This window comes from Meles meles, chromosome 21 (genome assembly GCF_922984935.1).
Source record: "Meles meles chromosome 21, mMelMel3.1 paternal haplotype, whole genome shotgun sequence".
Lineage (NCBI taxonomy): Eukaryota > Metazoa > Chordata > Mammalia > Carnivora > Mustelidae > Meles > Meles meles.
In genome coordinates, this window is record NC_060086.1 from 40,141,209 (window position 1) to 40,157,773 (window position 16,565).

At 43.9% G+C, this 16,565-nt stretch overlaps 1 protein-coding gene across 1 annotated transcript in view; it reads left to right on the plus strand.

Moving 5' to 3' along the window:
• Positions 1-10,238: 10,238 nt before the first annotated feature.
• The window catches only part of LOC123933719 (ectonucleotide pyrophosphatase/phosphodiesterase family member 7-like), a 28,847-nt gene continuing 22,520 nt past the window's right edge, over positions 10,239-16,565 (plus strand). Inside the window, exon 1 of the mRNA XM_045993196.1 lies at positions 10,239-10,530. Within this exon, the coding sequence (XP_045849152.1) occupies positions 10,245-10,530 (286 nt within the window). The 5' untranslated portion in view covers positions 10,239-10,244. The remainder of the gene's footprint in view (positions 10,531-16,565) is intronic.

A 16,565-nucleotide genomic window follows, 5' to 3' on the forward strand; every position in this document is an offset into this window, starting at 1 on the left:
AGAGACACAACTGACTAATGTAGTGATTGGTGATGAACATCAGGCAAGACACAGATGTTGTCCCGTCATCATTTATTGTATGCCTAATTGCACACAAAATGTCTGACTAAGAAAAGCACAAAGTGTTCAAGCTTCTTGTGTGTAGTTCAAAGAAGTAACTCTCTGTTTACGTAACTTTCCAAAATGGATTTATTTACTGAGCAGCCCTCATGTTTTGGGTACCGTGCTGGGTGCTGGCATCCAATGATGAAGAAGTTAGGCATGGCCCTGCCCTTGAGGAGCTCATGGGCTAGTGGGGAGACATAATAATAATAATAAATATATAAAATGAGAAAATAGGAAAATCCATAAAGGGAGAAGCAAGAAGATGAGGTGGGAGAGTAACAGGAAATCCACTTCATAAAGGGGGTCAGAAAAGACCTCTCTGTGGAGACAACATTTAAGCTAAGACATAAAGGACAAGAGGTTAGTTTGGGGAGAAGCTGAGGGAAGTCATTCCCAGAGAAGAGCAGGTCCTAAGATGGGAAGGGGCTTGCTGGGTTCAAAGACTGAAAGGAGGCTGGGGTGATGGGAGAAGAGGAAGCAAAGGGGAGGAAGGCAGGTAGGAGGTACAGAAGAGGGCAGGAGCCCACAGACTGACTCAATTGACTCAAGGACTCAATTTTACTCTCCACTCAATGAGAAGCCAAAGCAGGAGTCCTAAGATCACTTTAGTTCCTGCCAGGTGGGAAATGGATTGCTGAAGGCTGTGGCAAGAGCAGGAAGACCGGTTAGGAGCTGCCATAACCCAGATGAGATATGGTGCTGTCCTGAGCTAAGATAGGAACCATAAAGATGGAGAGAATAGACAACCTGAGATAAAGTTTAGAATCACAGAACTTAATGATGGGGGTAAAGGGCAAAAGAGGACAATGCCTAGCTTACTGCTTTAAACAGCTGGGTAGGGGCGCCTGGGTGGCTCAGTGGGTTGGGCCTCTGACTTCGGCTCAGGTCATGATCTCGGGGTCCTGGGATTGAGTACCGCATCAGGCTCTCTGCTCAGCAGGGAGCCTGGTCCCCCCCCCCCCCCGCCGACCTGCATCTCTGCCTACTTGTGATCTCTGTCTATCAAATAAATAAATAAAATATTTTTTAAATCTTTAAAAAAGAATAAGCAGCTGGGTAGATGGTGGTGTCACTTAAAGAATAGGAGAGACTTGGGTTGGGGACAAGGAGGGAAGAGGATGAAAAGCAAGAGTTTGGCTTCGGTGGCTTTGAATGTGTTAAATGTGACATGTCAATTTTGTTGACAAGTGTAAAAAACAAGAAAAAGTACTGGACGTGTAAGTCTGGTGTTCAAAAGAGAAGTCTGAGCCCGAGATAGACATTTGGGAGTCATCAGCCCAGAAATGTCAGCTAGAGCTATGGGGATAGATGGGCTCACCTAGTGAGCAAGTCTAGAGAGAGCAGAGAAGTGTGTCAGGACTAGGTTACGAGAACAGCCAACATTTAAAAGGTGATATTGCTGGACAAGTGAAGACCTGATTGAATGACATCCCCCACTTCCCAATCCTTCCATTATGCTAAGAGGGGGTTCAGCTTCTGTGTACCTCCAAGGAACACCTATGTGTCTCTCTTTCTTCCGAGACATTTTCCAAAATCCTCCTTCCATATTTAGTGAAAGGGGATACTCAACATACTCGCTTCTTCTCCTATCCAGTCTAAGCAAAAACTTTTGACTAGAAGAGGAATAAAGAAGCCTTTAGTATCTGTTCTGCACTGCTAATTCCATCAAAGATTTCTCATTATTCATGCCTGGCAGTCTAATTTTCTTCTTTCGCCTCTCCCAAGACGGTCATAGCCTTAATTATTGACCTTTTCACTCTCCTAACACCACCTCTTCTCCTCCTCTCAGTTCCCAGGGAGTTCTGCTCACAAGATTATCTGCTGGATCCTCATCGGGGCATAGAAGGTGTTTTCTGTGGACAAGTCTCCCCTTTAAATCTCTATCAGAAAAGTCAGAGATCTCTGTGCATCAAATGTTAAATTCAAGCTGGACAGAGCATGCTTCCAGTTTCTTTCCTTCCACCTTGTGGATTAACAGTTTTACAACCTTCACTGAGAAGGTCACCATATGTTCATGAGGTTGGAGTTCCCAAGTTCTCTTTGTCCTGCTCAGAATGAGGCATGAGAGAGTATTACATTATAGCATTTGCAGAATGATGCATCTTGTTCTAGGGGCCATATTTTAAGAGACAGGACAAACTAACAGGCATTCAGGAAACAGTTACTACAATAGGGAAGAAAATCAAAGCCACACCAAGTAACCAATGGTGAAAAGATTTAGAGATGTTCAGGTTAAAGAGAATGGTTGCAGGGGTCACTGAACTATGGCTCGTGGGCCAAACCCAACTTGATGTGTGTTTTTATAAATAAAGTTTTATTGGAACTCAGCCACATCCATTTATTTATGTACTGTCTGGCTGTTCTTCATGTCTTTTATGCTAGTGGCAGAGTTAAGTAGTTGTGACAGAGATTGTAAGGCCTGCAAGGTCTAAAATACTTATTCTCTGGCTCATTACAGAAAAAGTATGCCAACCCAGGGGCGCCTGGGTGGCTCAGTGGGTTAAAGCCTCTGCCTTTGGCTCAGGTCATGATCCCAGGGACCTGGGATCAAGCCCCGCATCGGGCTCTCTGCTCAGCGGGGAGCCTGCATCCTCTTCTCTCTGCCTGCCTCTCTGCCTACTTGTGATCTCTGTCTGTCAAATAAATAAAATCTTAAAAAAAAAAAAAAGGTAGGCCAACCCAGGTCTAGAAAATGAAGGGAGTGATAGAGGGAGGGATAAAGGGAGAAAAGAGAATAAGTGGAATATGGCCACATTCAAACACCTGCTGCAAGAAACAGGAATTCAACTTGCTCAGTGTGGCCCACGGTGTCAAACAAAGGGCAGAAGACTGAAGGTACAGGATAAGGGATCGACTGAGTATAAGAAAAAATTCTCCAACAGGCATAGAATTCACACCAGAATGCCTGCCTGGAGTAGTGAAGATGATGTTGGTGGATGTCCATATGTGGTAAGTGGACAGTGCCCCCCAGGGGTATGCAGGTTTAGATGGAGATTTTGTTAAAGGAAGCATGCAAGCTGAAGGTGTTTTGAAAGGCGGAATGAGGCTGGAGAAAGGGCTGTGGCTAGAGACAGTGGAGAGGAGAAGTTTTGGGGAGGAAGGAGAAAGTGATGTGGCCATATAGCAAGGAGCTTTACAAAAGTGCAGTTCTTCAGTACAATCTTCAATTAAAGTAGTATTTCATCAATGTTTCTGGGATTGTGTTTGTGGAGATTTGTAGGAGATTTAGGGAGATTTATAGGATTTATAGGCAGTAGCATTTTCTTAAAGAAATAGTACATAAGTCCCCAGAGACGAGGGTCCACTCCAGTTGAACCAACACTTCCCGGTATGTCACAGATGTCTGAAACCTGCTAATCCCAAGGCCACGTGAGTCTTCAAGAACGTGATCTAGAATAACACTAGCACTTATTTCAACACATGATGTGAATCTTGCTGAAATGAAGCCACAAGAATACGCTTGTAAAATTTTTCTTTTATGTCAGAGCCTTCTTAGGAATTCATAAGGCGCAAGGTGCAAAATAATTTCAGAGCTTTGAGATTTCCCTGAGATGGTCCAAATCTGTGAAAATTTCATGGAAGATGTCTAAACCCACAGAATGTACAACATCAAGAGTGACCTATAATATAAACTATGAACTTTGGGTGACTATGATGTGTTCATCAATTGTAACAAATATCCCACTCTGGTGGGGATGTTGATGGGTGGGGGGAGGCTGTGCATGTGGAGGGGCAGGGAATGTGTGGGAAATCCCTATACCTTCTTCTCAATTTTGCTGTAAATCTAAAACTGCTCTAAAAATTTAAGTCTCTAAAAATTTTTCATAGAAGTTTCAAACAAGAGGACATTAAGGAGGGGCGCCTGGGTGGCTCAGTGGATTAAGCCGCTGCCTTCGGCTCAGGTCATGATCTCAGGGTCCTGGGATCGAGCCCCGCATCGGGTTCTCTGCTCCGCAGGGAGCCTGCTTCCTCCTCTCTCTCTGCCTGCCTCTCTGCCTACTTGTGATCTCTCTCTCTGTCAAATAAATAAATAAATAAAATCTTTAAAAAAAAAAAAAGAGGACATTAAGGAAATAAGTCAGCTCTGGACTGAATTCTGTGAACTTATGGATCTTCAGCAGATGGGAAATGCAGACCCCATATGCTCACACCCTCGTGGGCTAGTCCTACTGCACCCAAAACTAAGTAGCTTTAAACCACATCAATTTATTATTTCTCACGAATCTATGAGTTGGCTGGTCATTTCCTCTGCTGGTTTTACCTGGGCTCACTGTCGTGGCTGCCTGCAGCTGGAGGCCCAGCTGCGCTAGAAGGTTGACAATGGCCTCACACACATGCCTGGCAGATGATGCTGGCTATTGGTTACAGAACTTAGTTTTCCTCTACATGGCCTCTTATCCTCCAGAGGCCCTCTCCACATAGCCTCTTGAGCAAGAGAGCCTAGGGCTTCCAAGAAAGCAAAAATAAGGGAAGCTACAGGGACTTTCAAGGCCTAGAACCAAAAGTTAGATACAATCACCTCAGCCACATTCTACTGGTCAAACCAAGTCACAGGCCAGCCCAGGTTCAAGAGGAAGGAAATGACTCCACTTCTTAATGGAATGTTTCCCAATCACACTGCAAAAGAGCATTTGTGGGATGTTGCATTCATCTTTGGAAACTACCTACCACACATACACATACACACACCCTTTTTTAGGCAACCCTCCTTTGAGGTGCATAACTGCCAGCCAGACCTAAGCAATGGAAGAAAGAAATTAGAATTCCTACATGCCAATTCTCTTCTTACTTAACTTCGGCCCATCATAAGCAGTCCCTAAGAGAGTTTACATCACTTGAGAATTCATTGATCTTTGGATCCATCAATAAGGATTTGAATCCATAGCAACAACCTGTGCACAGGAAGTGTTCAGTTCATATAGGTTTTTCCTTTCTGCTGAATCAACCTGAAAGAACTAAAAGGAAACTTTATATTTTAAAAGTTTCTTTAAGTCCCAATAATTACTAGGCTTAACAGGATGCATTCTAGATTCTTACCTCACAGACATCTGTTGTTTTCTCAGCCGACCACCCCTCCCTTCTACTGAATCCGTACCTCTTCCTACTCCAGCCATGTGGCTCTGGTGAAGACTTCCATGAGGGTCTATGACCCTGCCCTCTGGTCACAGCTGATTGGTCCAGAGATCTAAATAGGACAATCAGAGTTCTTTCCCTGGATTAATTTCCCTACCTGGAACCAGAAAATATAGTCATTCTTTGTGATGACAGGAACTCTGGAATGAGGAAAAACAGGAGCTTTTGTGGTCACATTCCTCACCTTATGGAGAAAACCAGTCCCGAGTGAAAGAAAATTAAGGTGATATGCAAACAAAGGTAGACACAGAAATAGAGAGATCTGCTGTTATGTGAGTCCCTGCTTGTGGAACCCGGCTGCATCCCTGCCTTTCTGCAGAATGATTTCAGTGACATGGGAAATCATGCCCTAAAAAACCTGTAGCAGATGCCATGCCATAGCCCATAGTACTCATCATCTTAGCACTCCATACACTCAAGACTGAAACATCCGTGTTGGCCTCCTTCCCTTCCTTGAATCACTTCCCCACCCCCCTAGTGATGCTCCCTGGGATTACCTCCCAATAAACTACCTGAACCCTATCCTTGTTTCAGGGTGTGCTTCAGGGCAAAACCAGTCTAAAACATGGTCCCTCTTTTTACCCAGACTAATAAGAAATGGTTTTTTTGTCACGAGCAACCAAGAGTTCTACCTATTACCTCATTCTGGGATGATTCGCAAAATCTATTTGGAATTCTTCATCTCCACTCCAGTGACTGTCTTAAATACACAGATCTCTCTAAAAAGTTTAATGGTATTCTTTTCTTTTCTTTCTTTTTTTTTTTTTTTTTTAGGAGAGGGAGGAGGAAGGGACAGAGGAAGAGGAAGAGAATCTTAAGCAAGCTCCACACCCAGCAGGGAGCTCAATATGGGGCTCCATCTCACAACTGCAAGACCACAACCTTAGCCAAAATCAAGAGTCAGATGATTAACCAACTGAGCCACCCAGACACCCCAAAAAGTTTAATGGCATTCTTGAAAGTTAACAAAGTTTAATGGTATCTTTAAGTTTGACACAACACACTGCAATTCTATAACAGTTCCCATGACTAATATATGAACCACACAAAAGAAGGTAAGAACCAGAGATGGGTGGGGGCACCTGGGTGGTTCAGTTGCTTAAACGACTGCCTTCAGCTCAGGTCATGATCCTGGAGTCTCAGAATCGAGTCCCGCATCAGGTTTCCTGTTCATGGGGGAGCCTGCTTCTTCCTCTGACCTTTCCCCTCTCACACTCTCTCTCTCTCATTCTCTCTCTCTCTCAAATAAATAAATAAAATCTTTAAGAACCAGAGATGGCTGCACTTGCAAGAAAAAATGACAGTCAGGATGGCATGGCTGGAAGATGCTTGTGGAACTGAGACATTCAAGCCTCATGTCCCACAGCTGAGTACTAGACAGCTTAAACACACAGTGGCCAAAAGAGATTTACTCTCTCCTCCATATTTCATCCTCCACTCCATCCAAAGTGCTCAATAAATATTTAATAAACAAATGATGGGTTTATGCTTTCCAAACCAAAACTTACCAAAAAGAAACCAAGGCACACTACAATGCTGTGACCATAAGCATCACAGTGACCATAATGAGAATTTTCTGTAGCCAACCACCTCTACCAAATTCTGCTAATTACACCAAATATGGCACTTCAGGAATGTTTCAGTGGATGTGGCAGACTGTTGCATGACTGCTATTTTTTTCTGTGTTTCCAAAATATAGAGATATGTATAGATTGTCCCCAAAAGGGCCTACCTGATTATAATTACATAATTTTATATAATTCTCAAAGGGCCAAATCACTGAGTACAAGTATTCTAGTCACCTTGGAGAATCTACACACCAGGGACTCAAGATTCTCTCCTTGGACAGTCCCAGTTCTGGGATCAACAGCAAATCTGCTCCAGGTCTGGCCTTCTGAAGGGTAGTATACATTGTTCATAGCCACCAAGGGTATGCAAGGATACAAACTACAGATAACAATATTTTATTGCCCCTCAATTATCGGTCCCTCCCACATGGTGGAATGCCAAGGAATACCAAGTCAAATTTGTCCAAGCACAAAATAGTATCATTGGCATCATCAAATCAAATAACAAAACTTTCAGGGGCAATTTATCATCACACTACAAGCAACCAACAACTGTTAAGCACTTATACTGCTAGGGACCAACATAAATACTTTACCTGCTGCTTTAGCCAGGATAGACTGGGTTATGCCACAGTAATAAACGAACCCCAATATCCAAATGGCTCAGCAACAAAGGTTGATTTCCAACACTCCATTCTACCATGGATTGGCTAGAGACTATGCTCCATATGGTCACTCAGAGACCCAGAATGATGGAAAGCCTATCATCTTAACACAAGTCTTCCAGTTAATGGGGTGGCAGGGGATGACAGAGTGAAATGGTTAGATACCATCCCTAGACAGATGCAGGCTGAAAGTGATACATGTGGCTTCCACTCACAGCACATAGGCTCTAATTACAAAGGGGCTGGGAAATTAGGGGGAGAACATGGATATCCCATTAACAGTAAACATTCCTACCAATCAATGTACAGTATCTCATCAAAGTTTTACAACCTTAGGAAATACATCATTATTCCTTTTTACAGCAGAGAAAACAGAGACATAGAGGTTAAGGGACTTACGCCAAGGTGTCATAGATAGTAAGTGGCAGAATCAAGATGTGAACCCAAGCTTCAAAACATGCTCAACCTGGAAAGCTTCAAAACACACTCAACCACAATGCTGCATACTCATCACAAAATTCTATGCAAGTCACTCAAATAGCAAAACATACGCTAATTAATAGGAGAAGCCAAGGTATACAGATAAAAAATAGAGCTCCCCTGACATACCACTTCTTCACCCCAAAGATTCAACCTCAGCAAAAACCTGAAACAGAATTCCAGGCAATTTCAGCAAGGGGAAAATAGGTTATCCACCTGGGTCTGGTATCCAGCCTTCAGTACACCTACGTCAGGACAAAAATCTTCCAAAAACTTCCCCTGACTACCTAAGCAGACCTTCAACTCCTGTCCATTGATGACATCTTTATACAAGGTACAGATCTTTCTTAAAAGTGCAAAGGTAAATGTCATCCATGTATCTGCAGGAAGAGGCCAGAGGCAGATGTTGTCATGTCCAGATCAGTGGCTGAGTGACAGTGCTTCCAAAAGGTTAATTCCTCCCAGCCTACAAAACTCGAGGCTAGCACCACCTCCTCCAAAAACCCTCCCCTACCCAGCTTCTCCAGGTTGGGACCCTCTCCCTCTGCTCCCACATCACTCCTCATGCACATCTCTAGCAGGGCCCTTCTATTGCATGGAACACTTTACTTGTCTGCCTGTCCCCTGGACTCTGAGCCACCCAAAGGCAACCTTTCTCTATCTCTTACACCTAGGACGTAGTATGTGCTCAAAAAGTGTGGGGTGAATGGGCAGATGCTTAAGAGTATTCAAAGCAATTTGTGTCTTTGGGGAATTTAACACACCCCTCCCACTCCCAGCAACCATGTGGCCAAGTGTAAAAATTACAGTTCTAGTTCACCTCTGCTCTGTGAACTTGAAGTGGTTCCATAGCCTCTCTGAGCTGTTCACCTCATAGATATGCTGCAAAGATTAAGTGGAAAGCAGAGAGTATTCAAACAAATATTCATAGCAGCTCTATTCGCAACAGGCAAAATATGGGAAAAAATATATTGATCAGCTGGTGAATGGATATAGGAAATGTGGCATATCCACACAGTACGATATTAACAAGCCATGAAAAGGATGAAAGGTTGATGCATACCGCAATACGGATAAACCTTGAAAACATTATGCTCGGTGAAAGAGGCCAAACACAAAAGACTACATACTTTATGATTCCATGTATATGAAATGTCCAGAGGAGGTAAATCCAAGCAGACAAAAAGCATATTAGTGGTTACCAGAGACTAGGTAAGGGAGGGATGGGGAAGGACTGTTAATGGTTATAGGGCTTCCTTTTGATGGGATGAAAAAGTTCTGAACTAGACAGAGGTAATAATTGCACAACATTGTGAAGGGTTAAAATGGTAATCTTATCTTATGTGCATCTAACCACAGTAACTTTTTAAAATTCTTATGGAGAACTGGGGGTTGCTGGGGGGAGGTGGGGTTGGGAGAGGGGGAGGGGGTTATGGACATTGGGGAGGGTATGTGCTATCGTGAGTGCTGTGAAATGTGTAAACCTGGCGACTCACAGACCTGTACCCCTGGGGATAAAAATACATTATATGTTTATAAAAAAAAAAAAAATGGAAGGGGAGGCGAACCATAAGAGACTATGGACTCTGAAAAACAACCTGAGGGTTTTGAAGGGGCGGGGGTGGGAGGTTGGGGGAACCAGGTGGTGGGTAATAGGGAGGGCACGTATTGCATGGAGCACTGGGTGTTGTGCAAAAACAATGAATACTGTTACGCTGAAAAAAATAAATAAATTTTAAAAATAATAATTTAAAGCAAAAAAAATAAAAAATAAAATAAAATTCTTATGGAAAATTTCCAACCAATACCCTACCTTAGATTTTTTAAAAAATTAAATGGAATAGATAATGTGTATATAGTTCCTGGCCCTCTCAGGTCCTCAATCCATGGTGGCTGCTTTCAGAGTCATAATGAAAACAATAATTTGTTCTCCCCACAAATACAGAATATACTGAGCAAAGGAAAACACCAGTCTTTTTCCTCAATTCTTCACAATAGTGCAATTGACATAAAAGTCCAAAGTATTTCACATGGTTTGATTTCTATTACCATGGTGAAATATGCACAACATAAAATTTACCATTTTTACCATTTTACAGTGTACAGTTCAGGAGCATTAAACGCATTCACAATGTTGTGCAGCCATCACCATCATCCATTTCCAGAACTTTTCATCACGTAAAACATGACATCTTGTTACACTCCATGTGTTTTAATCCACAACAGAGCTCAGGCACAATTATCAATTTGGACTTTGTTCAACCACAGATAAAAAAAAGGAGAAAATGGGAGCATGCCCATGAACTCCGTGATGTGTGGTGCTCGCGGCATGACAGGGCTTGGGGTCCTCACACTGCTGCTGTCTGTCCTGCTGGGCTGGGCCAGCTGCCACCCTGTCCCCGGGAGGAAGAACTTCAACAAGCTGCTGCTGATCTCCTTCGATGGCTTCCGCTGGAACTATGACCAGGATGTGGACACCCCCAACATGGACCGTCTGGCCCGGGAGGGCGTGAAGGCCAAGTACCTCACGCCACCCTTTGTGACAATGACCTCCCCATCCCACTTCACCACCATCTCTGGTAAGTTTCGATCTGTAGCCAGTCCACCAATGCTGGTGGAAGCCCCAGTATCTGTCATTCCCTGAAACAGAGCCCAATCTCAGTCAGCCCTTGGGAGACTGAGGCAATTCATGCAACTGAAGAAGCACTAGCTTAGAATATTATGGTTTCTAAAACCCTGCTGGCTACAAGGCACCAGCCTGCAGAGAGAATCAGGACCATAGCTGCAGCCTCTCCAGCCCCCGTTCCCTGCTCCCCAGGCTCACCCACCCTCCATCCACGGTGGCTAATGTTTTTTCCCAAAACTAAATCATTAAAAGAACTTTATAAAAATAATTTAAAAATAAACTTTAGAAAACTAGATTAGATTAGATGACTCCCTGGCTTATTATTGAAGCGTTGGAGCAACACCAGTGTTCTATGGGCCTTTTCTGGGGATTTTTTTGTTTGTTTGGTTTTGGGTTATTTTTTTTTTTTTAAGATTTTATTTATTTATTTATTTGACAGACAGAGATCACAAGTAGGCAGAGAGGCAGGCAGAGAGAGGGAGGGGGAAGCAGGCTCCCCGTGGAGCAGAGAGCCCGTCACAGGGCTCCATCCCAGGATTCTGGGATCATGACCTGAGCTGAAGGCAGAGGCTTCAACCCACTGAACCACCCAGCCATCCCTTTGTTTTTGTTTTTAAAGATTATATTTCTTTATTTGAGAGAGAGAGGGAAAGCATGCGTGGGGTGGAAGGGCAGAGAGAAACGGAGAAGCAGACTCCCTGCTCAGCAGGGAGCCTGACATGGGACTTGATCTTAGGGTCCCAGGATCATGACCTGAGCTAAAGGTAGACACAACCAACTGAGCCACCCAGGTGCCCCATCAATGTGATCTTTGAAGAGAATTCAAAATTATCTTTCTGTGGCCCAGAAAGTCCCAGGACCTGGCCCCTGACCCACTCTCCTTTGGCCGTTCTCATCTCTCTTCCCTTCACTCGGTTCTCTCCAGATCACAAAGGTAATTTGCCTATGTCTCTACCCAGCCCCCAACTGCCTCAGGGCCTCTGCCCTCACCAGTCTCCACAGATCACCTGGAGCATGTAGTGCAAATGGGGGAGACAGGCATTAGACAAGAAAATACACTAACAGATCTCATTACAACTAGGAGAGGCATTGAGAAGGAAGAGGAGAGTTTCTTCAGAAGACAGAAAGGGAAACTGACTTAAAATTGGAGGCAGGAAAAGGCTGAGAAGGAACAGTTGAACTGAGAACTGAAAGAGGCCTCAGGAGACAAAGAGAAAGGAAAAGTATTCCAGGCAGAGGGAAGGGCATGTTCAAGGTCTCTGTGAGAGGAAGTATTGTGGTCCTTCCAGAATCCCAGTTGCCAAAATGCAAAGGATTTCACTAAAGTAAAAATAGGAATAGTTTCTGTTCCTCCAACATGGGTCTGAAGCTGGGCATGTGCTAGGTGCTTCGGCTTCTGTATCTCCAGTACAAAAGTACTGCAAAGCAAGTGTTGCGCCCATTCCACAGATGAGAAAACTAAAGTTCAGGCTGAATAACTCATCAGTCACTTGGCCAAGAAGTGGGCAAGAGGGAAGCCAGGTCTGGAATGAGTGTATCCCTAGCCACCCAGAACTAAGTGCTGGGATCCACATGGATACTACTTCTCATGGGGTAGGGAATGGTGCCTGACAGCATGAGCCTCACCCCTACCCGGAGGACCACTCCCTTGGGGTCCACGGCAGCTCCAGAAGCCTCTGAAATGAGACAAAACTGCTGGTATGTTTTTCAGAAGAGGGTTTTATCACTTCCATCAGACTCTCAAAGGGGCCCTTGAATCAGAAACTTAAAAAATAAAGCTGAACAACCACTCAGAGGGATATTTGCTGAGAGAGATTTTCCTATATGTAAACTCTTTGAGAGGCAAGTCATTTGGGAACAATTAGTGCCAGGAAACAGGAACTAAATAGCCCTTTTCTGGAGAAAGTGAGTGCTACTTCCCAGTGACATTAACTTCGTAATACTTAAAAGATCTCCCATGGGCAGATTCTGGGTCCCTGAACACTGAGAATATGATGGGCACAAAATATTATAAGGCATGCCCACCTTTTATTTATTCCCAGAAGGTTTTCAATGAGAAGATATAAACAGTAGGAGCAAATTTTAAAAATTATAAAATCACTATAACTCTTCTCCTACACTCATTGCCAGTGGGGAATGGAAATGGGTACAGTTGCAATGCAGGGTAATTTGGCAACAACCAATACAATCAGGAACATACAAATTTTCTTATTTGGCAATTTCACTTGTAGGACTTTATCCTACAGATAAATATCTGCTGGGTAGAAAACGATGTATGGTGTACATACGAAGTTATTCATCGCATTGGCATTCGTAACCACAGCAAAAATAGAAACAAGCTAGCTAGCCACCCATAAGCGAATGGCTAAATAAAATACCAGACATCCATGGAATGGCAAAATCTGTTACCTTTAAAAGGGAAAATGAGGTAGTTCTTTGTGCCCTGATAGGAAGCTATCTCCAAAATGGATTAAGTGACAAAAGCAGGAGGCAAAGAATGTGTGTGTTTATGTGTTCATATAATATAAATGTACACATATGTGCATACAATTACTTAGAGATGTATAGGACCTCTGGATAAATAAACAAGAAACTGGATATACTGGTTCCTCCAGGAAGAGCAGGGGGTGGGAGACTTTGAACTGTAACCCCTGTGTACTTTTTAGATCTTGGACCATGTGAAATGTATTACCTACAAATAACAAAATGCTATACACCAAACAACCTTTTTAATTCGCCCACTGTGGAAAGAACATGTTCTTTGAACCCTCTATTTATAAGCAGACTTGCCATTTATTGAGCAGGTGAACATTCACCCTGCTTCAACTTTAGAAAAGGTTTTCAACCCCAGCACTATTGACATTTGGGACCAGATGTTTCTCTCGTGGGGTAGGGGGAATATCATGTGCACTGTGGAATGCCAAGCTCATCCCTAGCCTGTAAGCATCCCCTCTTCCCAATGTGACAACCAAAAATGTCTCCAGACATCACCCAATGTCTGCTCAGGGGGCAAACTGGCCTCCAGCTGAAAACCCCTGCCTTGAATGGTGGAACCTAATACCTGGCTTATGAAAATGCTAAGCAGGTACCATCATCATCAAATCCTTCAATTCTTATAATCGTGATTTGAAGTCAGGACAGTTACACTGAGGTTCTAAGACATACAAATCTTTTCTGGGACAGAAGTAAGATTCTTACCAACCTCTGGATTGTTACAGACACTGAATTTCTCAATCCCTGCCCTCCAGCATGACTATGACCCACCAGTGTCTTTGATTATAATTATGTAATCATTCCAAACCCCTCTGAATATTGCCCATCTTCACAGCTTCCAGGAAAACAAGTATATATCTTGAGTATACTGTTAATGAAACAAGAGACCACCCCAGTCCCAATAAAATCCCCAGCATTTGTCTTCATGAGCTGGGCTCAAGCAGACCTTTGTATGACTCCAGTGTGGGAAAGAATCATCCATAATAGAAAAAATAATGGATAAAATTCATGCTGCCAGCACCCAAAGACCTCATCAGATTCCGTGGTATAGGCCTGACACAAAATATGATAAAGGGGGCTCTCTTAGCTCAACAACTAATTAATTGGTATTCTTACGAACACCTCCAGGCAGTTTAGCAGGAAAGAGAGGTGATGAGGAGGAACCTGCCACACTGCTTCACATCTCAGCTGCAATACGACACACAGCTCCAACGCAGACTCAGGTCCGAGAAGCCATGTGGCCACTCCTCTGAGCTTCCTAGACAGAGATCAAGGGGCAGGGGCCAGGTGGTCTCAGGCAAGGATCAAGGCCAGGAAAAGCCATGTCCCAGGCACAAGGATCCATGAGCAAGCCTCCCTAAGACAACTGACTTAGCTGCCCAGGGTCAGAACTCTGGGCCTCCTACAGCATCTGCTGCCTTCATCTGGGCAGCAGGACCTCCTCATGGCTGGGTGCTGTCAGGTGTGTGGATATCTCAGCCCCCACCCCAGAGCCCAGGTCACATGGCCCTCATCAGTTTTCCCTGATGCTGGTAAAGAAAGTCTTCCTGAAGAGTTTTTTTAAAGGGTTTCCAACATACTCATTCCTTCATTCAACAATTGTTTGAGCATCCCATTTGGGACTGTAAGCTGGTACAGTGGGCAACTACACTTAAGTGTTTCCAAGGTCTTGCCACTTAACAGGGCTTGGCCCATGACATAGGCTCAGGTCCCCGATGTTCCCAGATCCAACAGATCCCACAGATCTTTTGGGGGTTTGTTTCCTGTTCTCTGTGGCTCTGCCGGGGAGAAAGATGAAGAGCCCTTTCTTCTGGATCCTTCTGCCTTTTTGTTTCCTTTCTCTGACAGCTCAGGGAATCCGACAGGCAAATGTGTTCTCACTCAGCTGTGTCCCCCCAAAAACTTTTTCTGCGCCCCAGCTCCTCTATGGGACAGAGCTTAGGAGAAATACCCACAGTCCATGCTTTCTTCCCTGGCATTCTCTCCTTTAAGCAGAGAGGACAAAAGTCTTCAGCAAAAAACTCAGGGAGGAAGGATTTCTTAAATGTCCTACCTTATCAATTCTCCATGTGGGACAATCTTTGAAAGAATGTGCATTTTTCCTCCAAGTATCAGCCCTCGCAGCACCACCTGCAAGAGGTGGAAGTGGGGCACCTATCTAGGATCAAAGCTCCCAAGTGCAAAGCAAGCCCTGGCTCTGGGGGAAACATTTCCCCTCCAGCTCCCCAACAGTGGGCACTGGGCAGGCCTGCATATTAATCAACTTCCTTCGCTCCCCCATGAAATGAGTCATTAAAAGATAAGAAAAGATGTTTTCTTCTTCCCACCTGGCTTCATCATCCCCACCCCCAACATACACACACACACACACACACAGGGGCTTGGCCACAGCTCCTGGAAGTTTCTTAAAATAGAATGAAGTATTAGTGTTCTATGGTTGCAGAACCAATTACCACAAACTTAACGGCTTAGAACAACACCCATGTGTTATCCCTGGTTCCTCAGCCTGATGGAATGAGGGTGTGCAGGGATGAGGGTGTGCAGTCCAGCAGTCCAGTACTCCGTCCCAACAAATCACACCTTCACCTGTGGGGCGGCTCATAGGGCATGGGCTCCCTGTGGATTCAGTAACCACACGTGCAAACAGCCACCTCCCAGCATGCCCCCCCCCACTCTCCCTGAACTGTCCCAATTCCCTTCAGATCTCACCAAAATGAAAAGCCATTCTCTGAGGGTTAGCGGCTCATTCTGCTAGTTTAAATCACCAGATTCCTTCTCTCTCTCCAAAAGCCTGTACTTACTGCTCCATCACTGGTAATGACAGTGAACATTTCTGCAATCTCAGTTTTTATTGCAAAGTGATTGAGGACCAGTGAGAATAACTTATGCTGCTGAAACTAAGGAAATCCCGCCAAGGAAGTGGTGGGTGGATAGGAAGTCTTATGGCAGCAGCATATATTTTTCTCCCCCAAGGAATCTACTGACAATAAGAAGCTATCACCACCATGATTCAGAAAAAGGCTATGGAAAATGTAAGCTGTGATATTATAATTTGACAATCTTAAATCTAGTCAAATAGATATAGATCAGAGGTGAAAAGGGGACTCTGGTAATTGGAGGGTGGTTGAGAATAATAAAAGTGAGGTCCTCTCTGCTCAACATTTTCTCCCTTCTTGAAAGGGTACTCAGTGATAGGATCAATTTCCCTACCCGGCAGAAATTAAGTCTCTCCTAATTCCAGAACCCCACCAGGGCAACCCCAAAACTAGAGCCATCATTTTGTAACTCTATAGACTGTATACAGCACAATTCTAGGGAAGTTATTTTCATGAATGCTATGTGGGTAGTATCCCCTGAAGGTGCACAAGGCACAATTTATACAAATGATAAGTTGCTTATATTCTATCCCAAAATCAATTTGTAAGAGGTAAAAATTCCTCATAGATGTTAAAACCCATTATGAATCCATGACTCTCCTTCTACCTAAGACAGGAG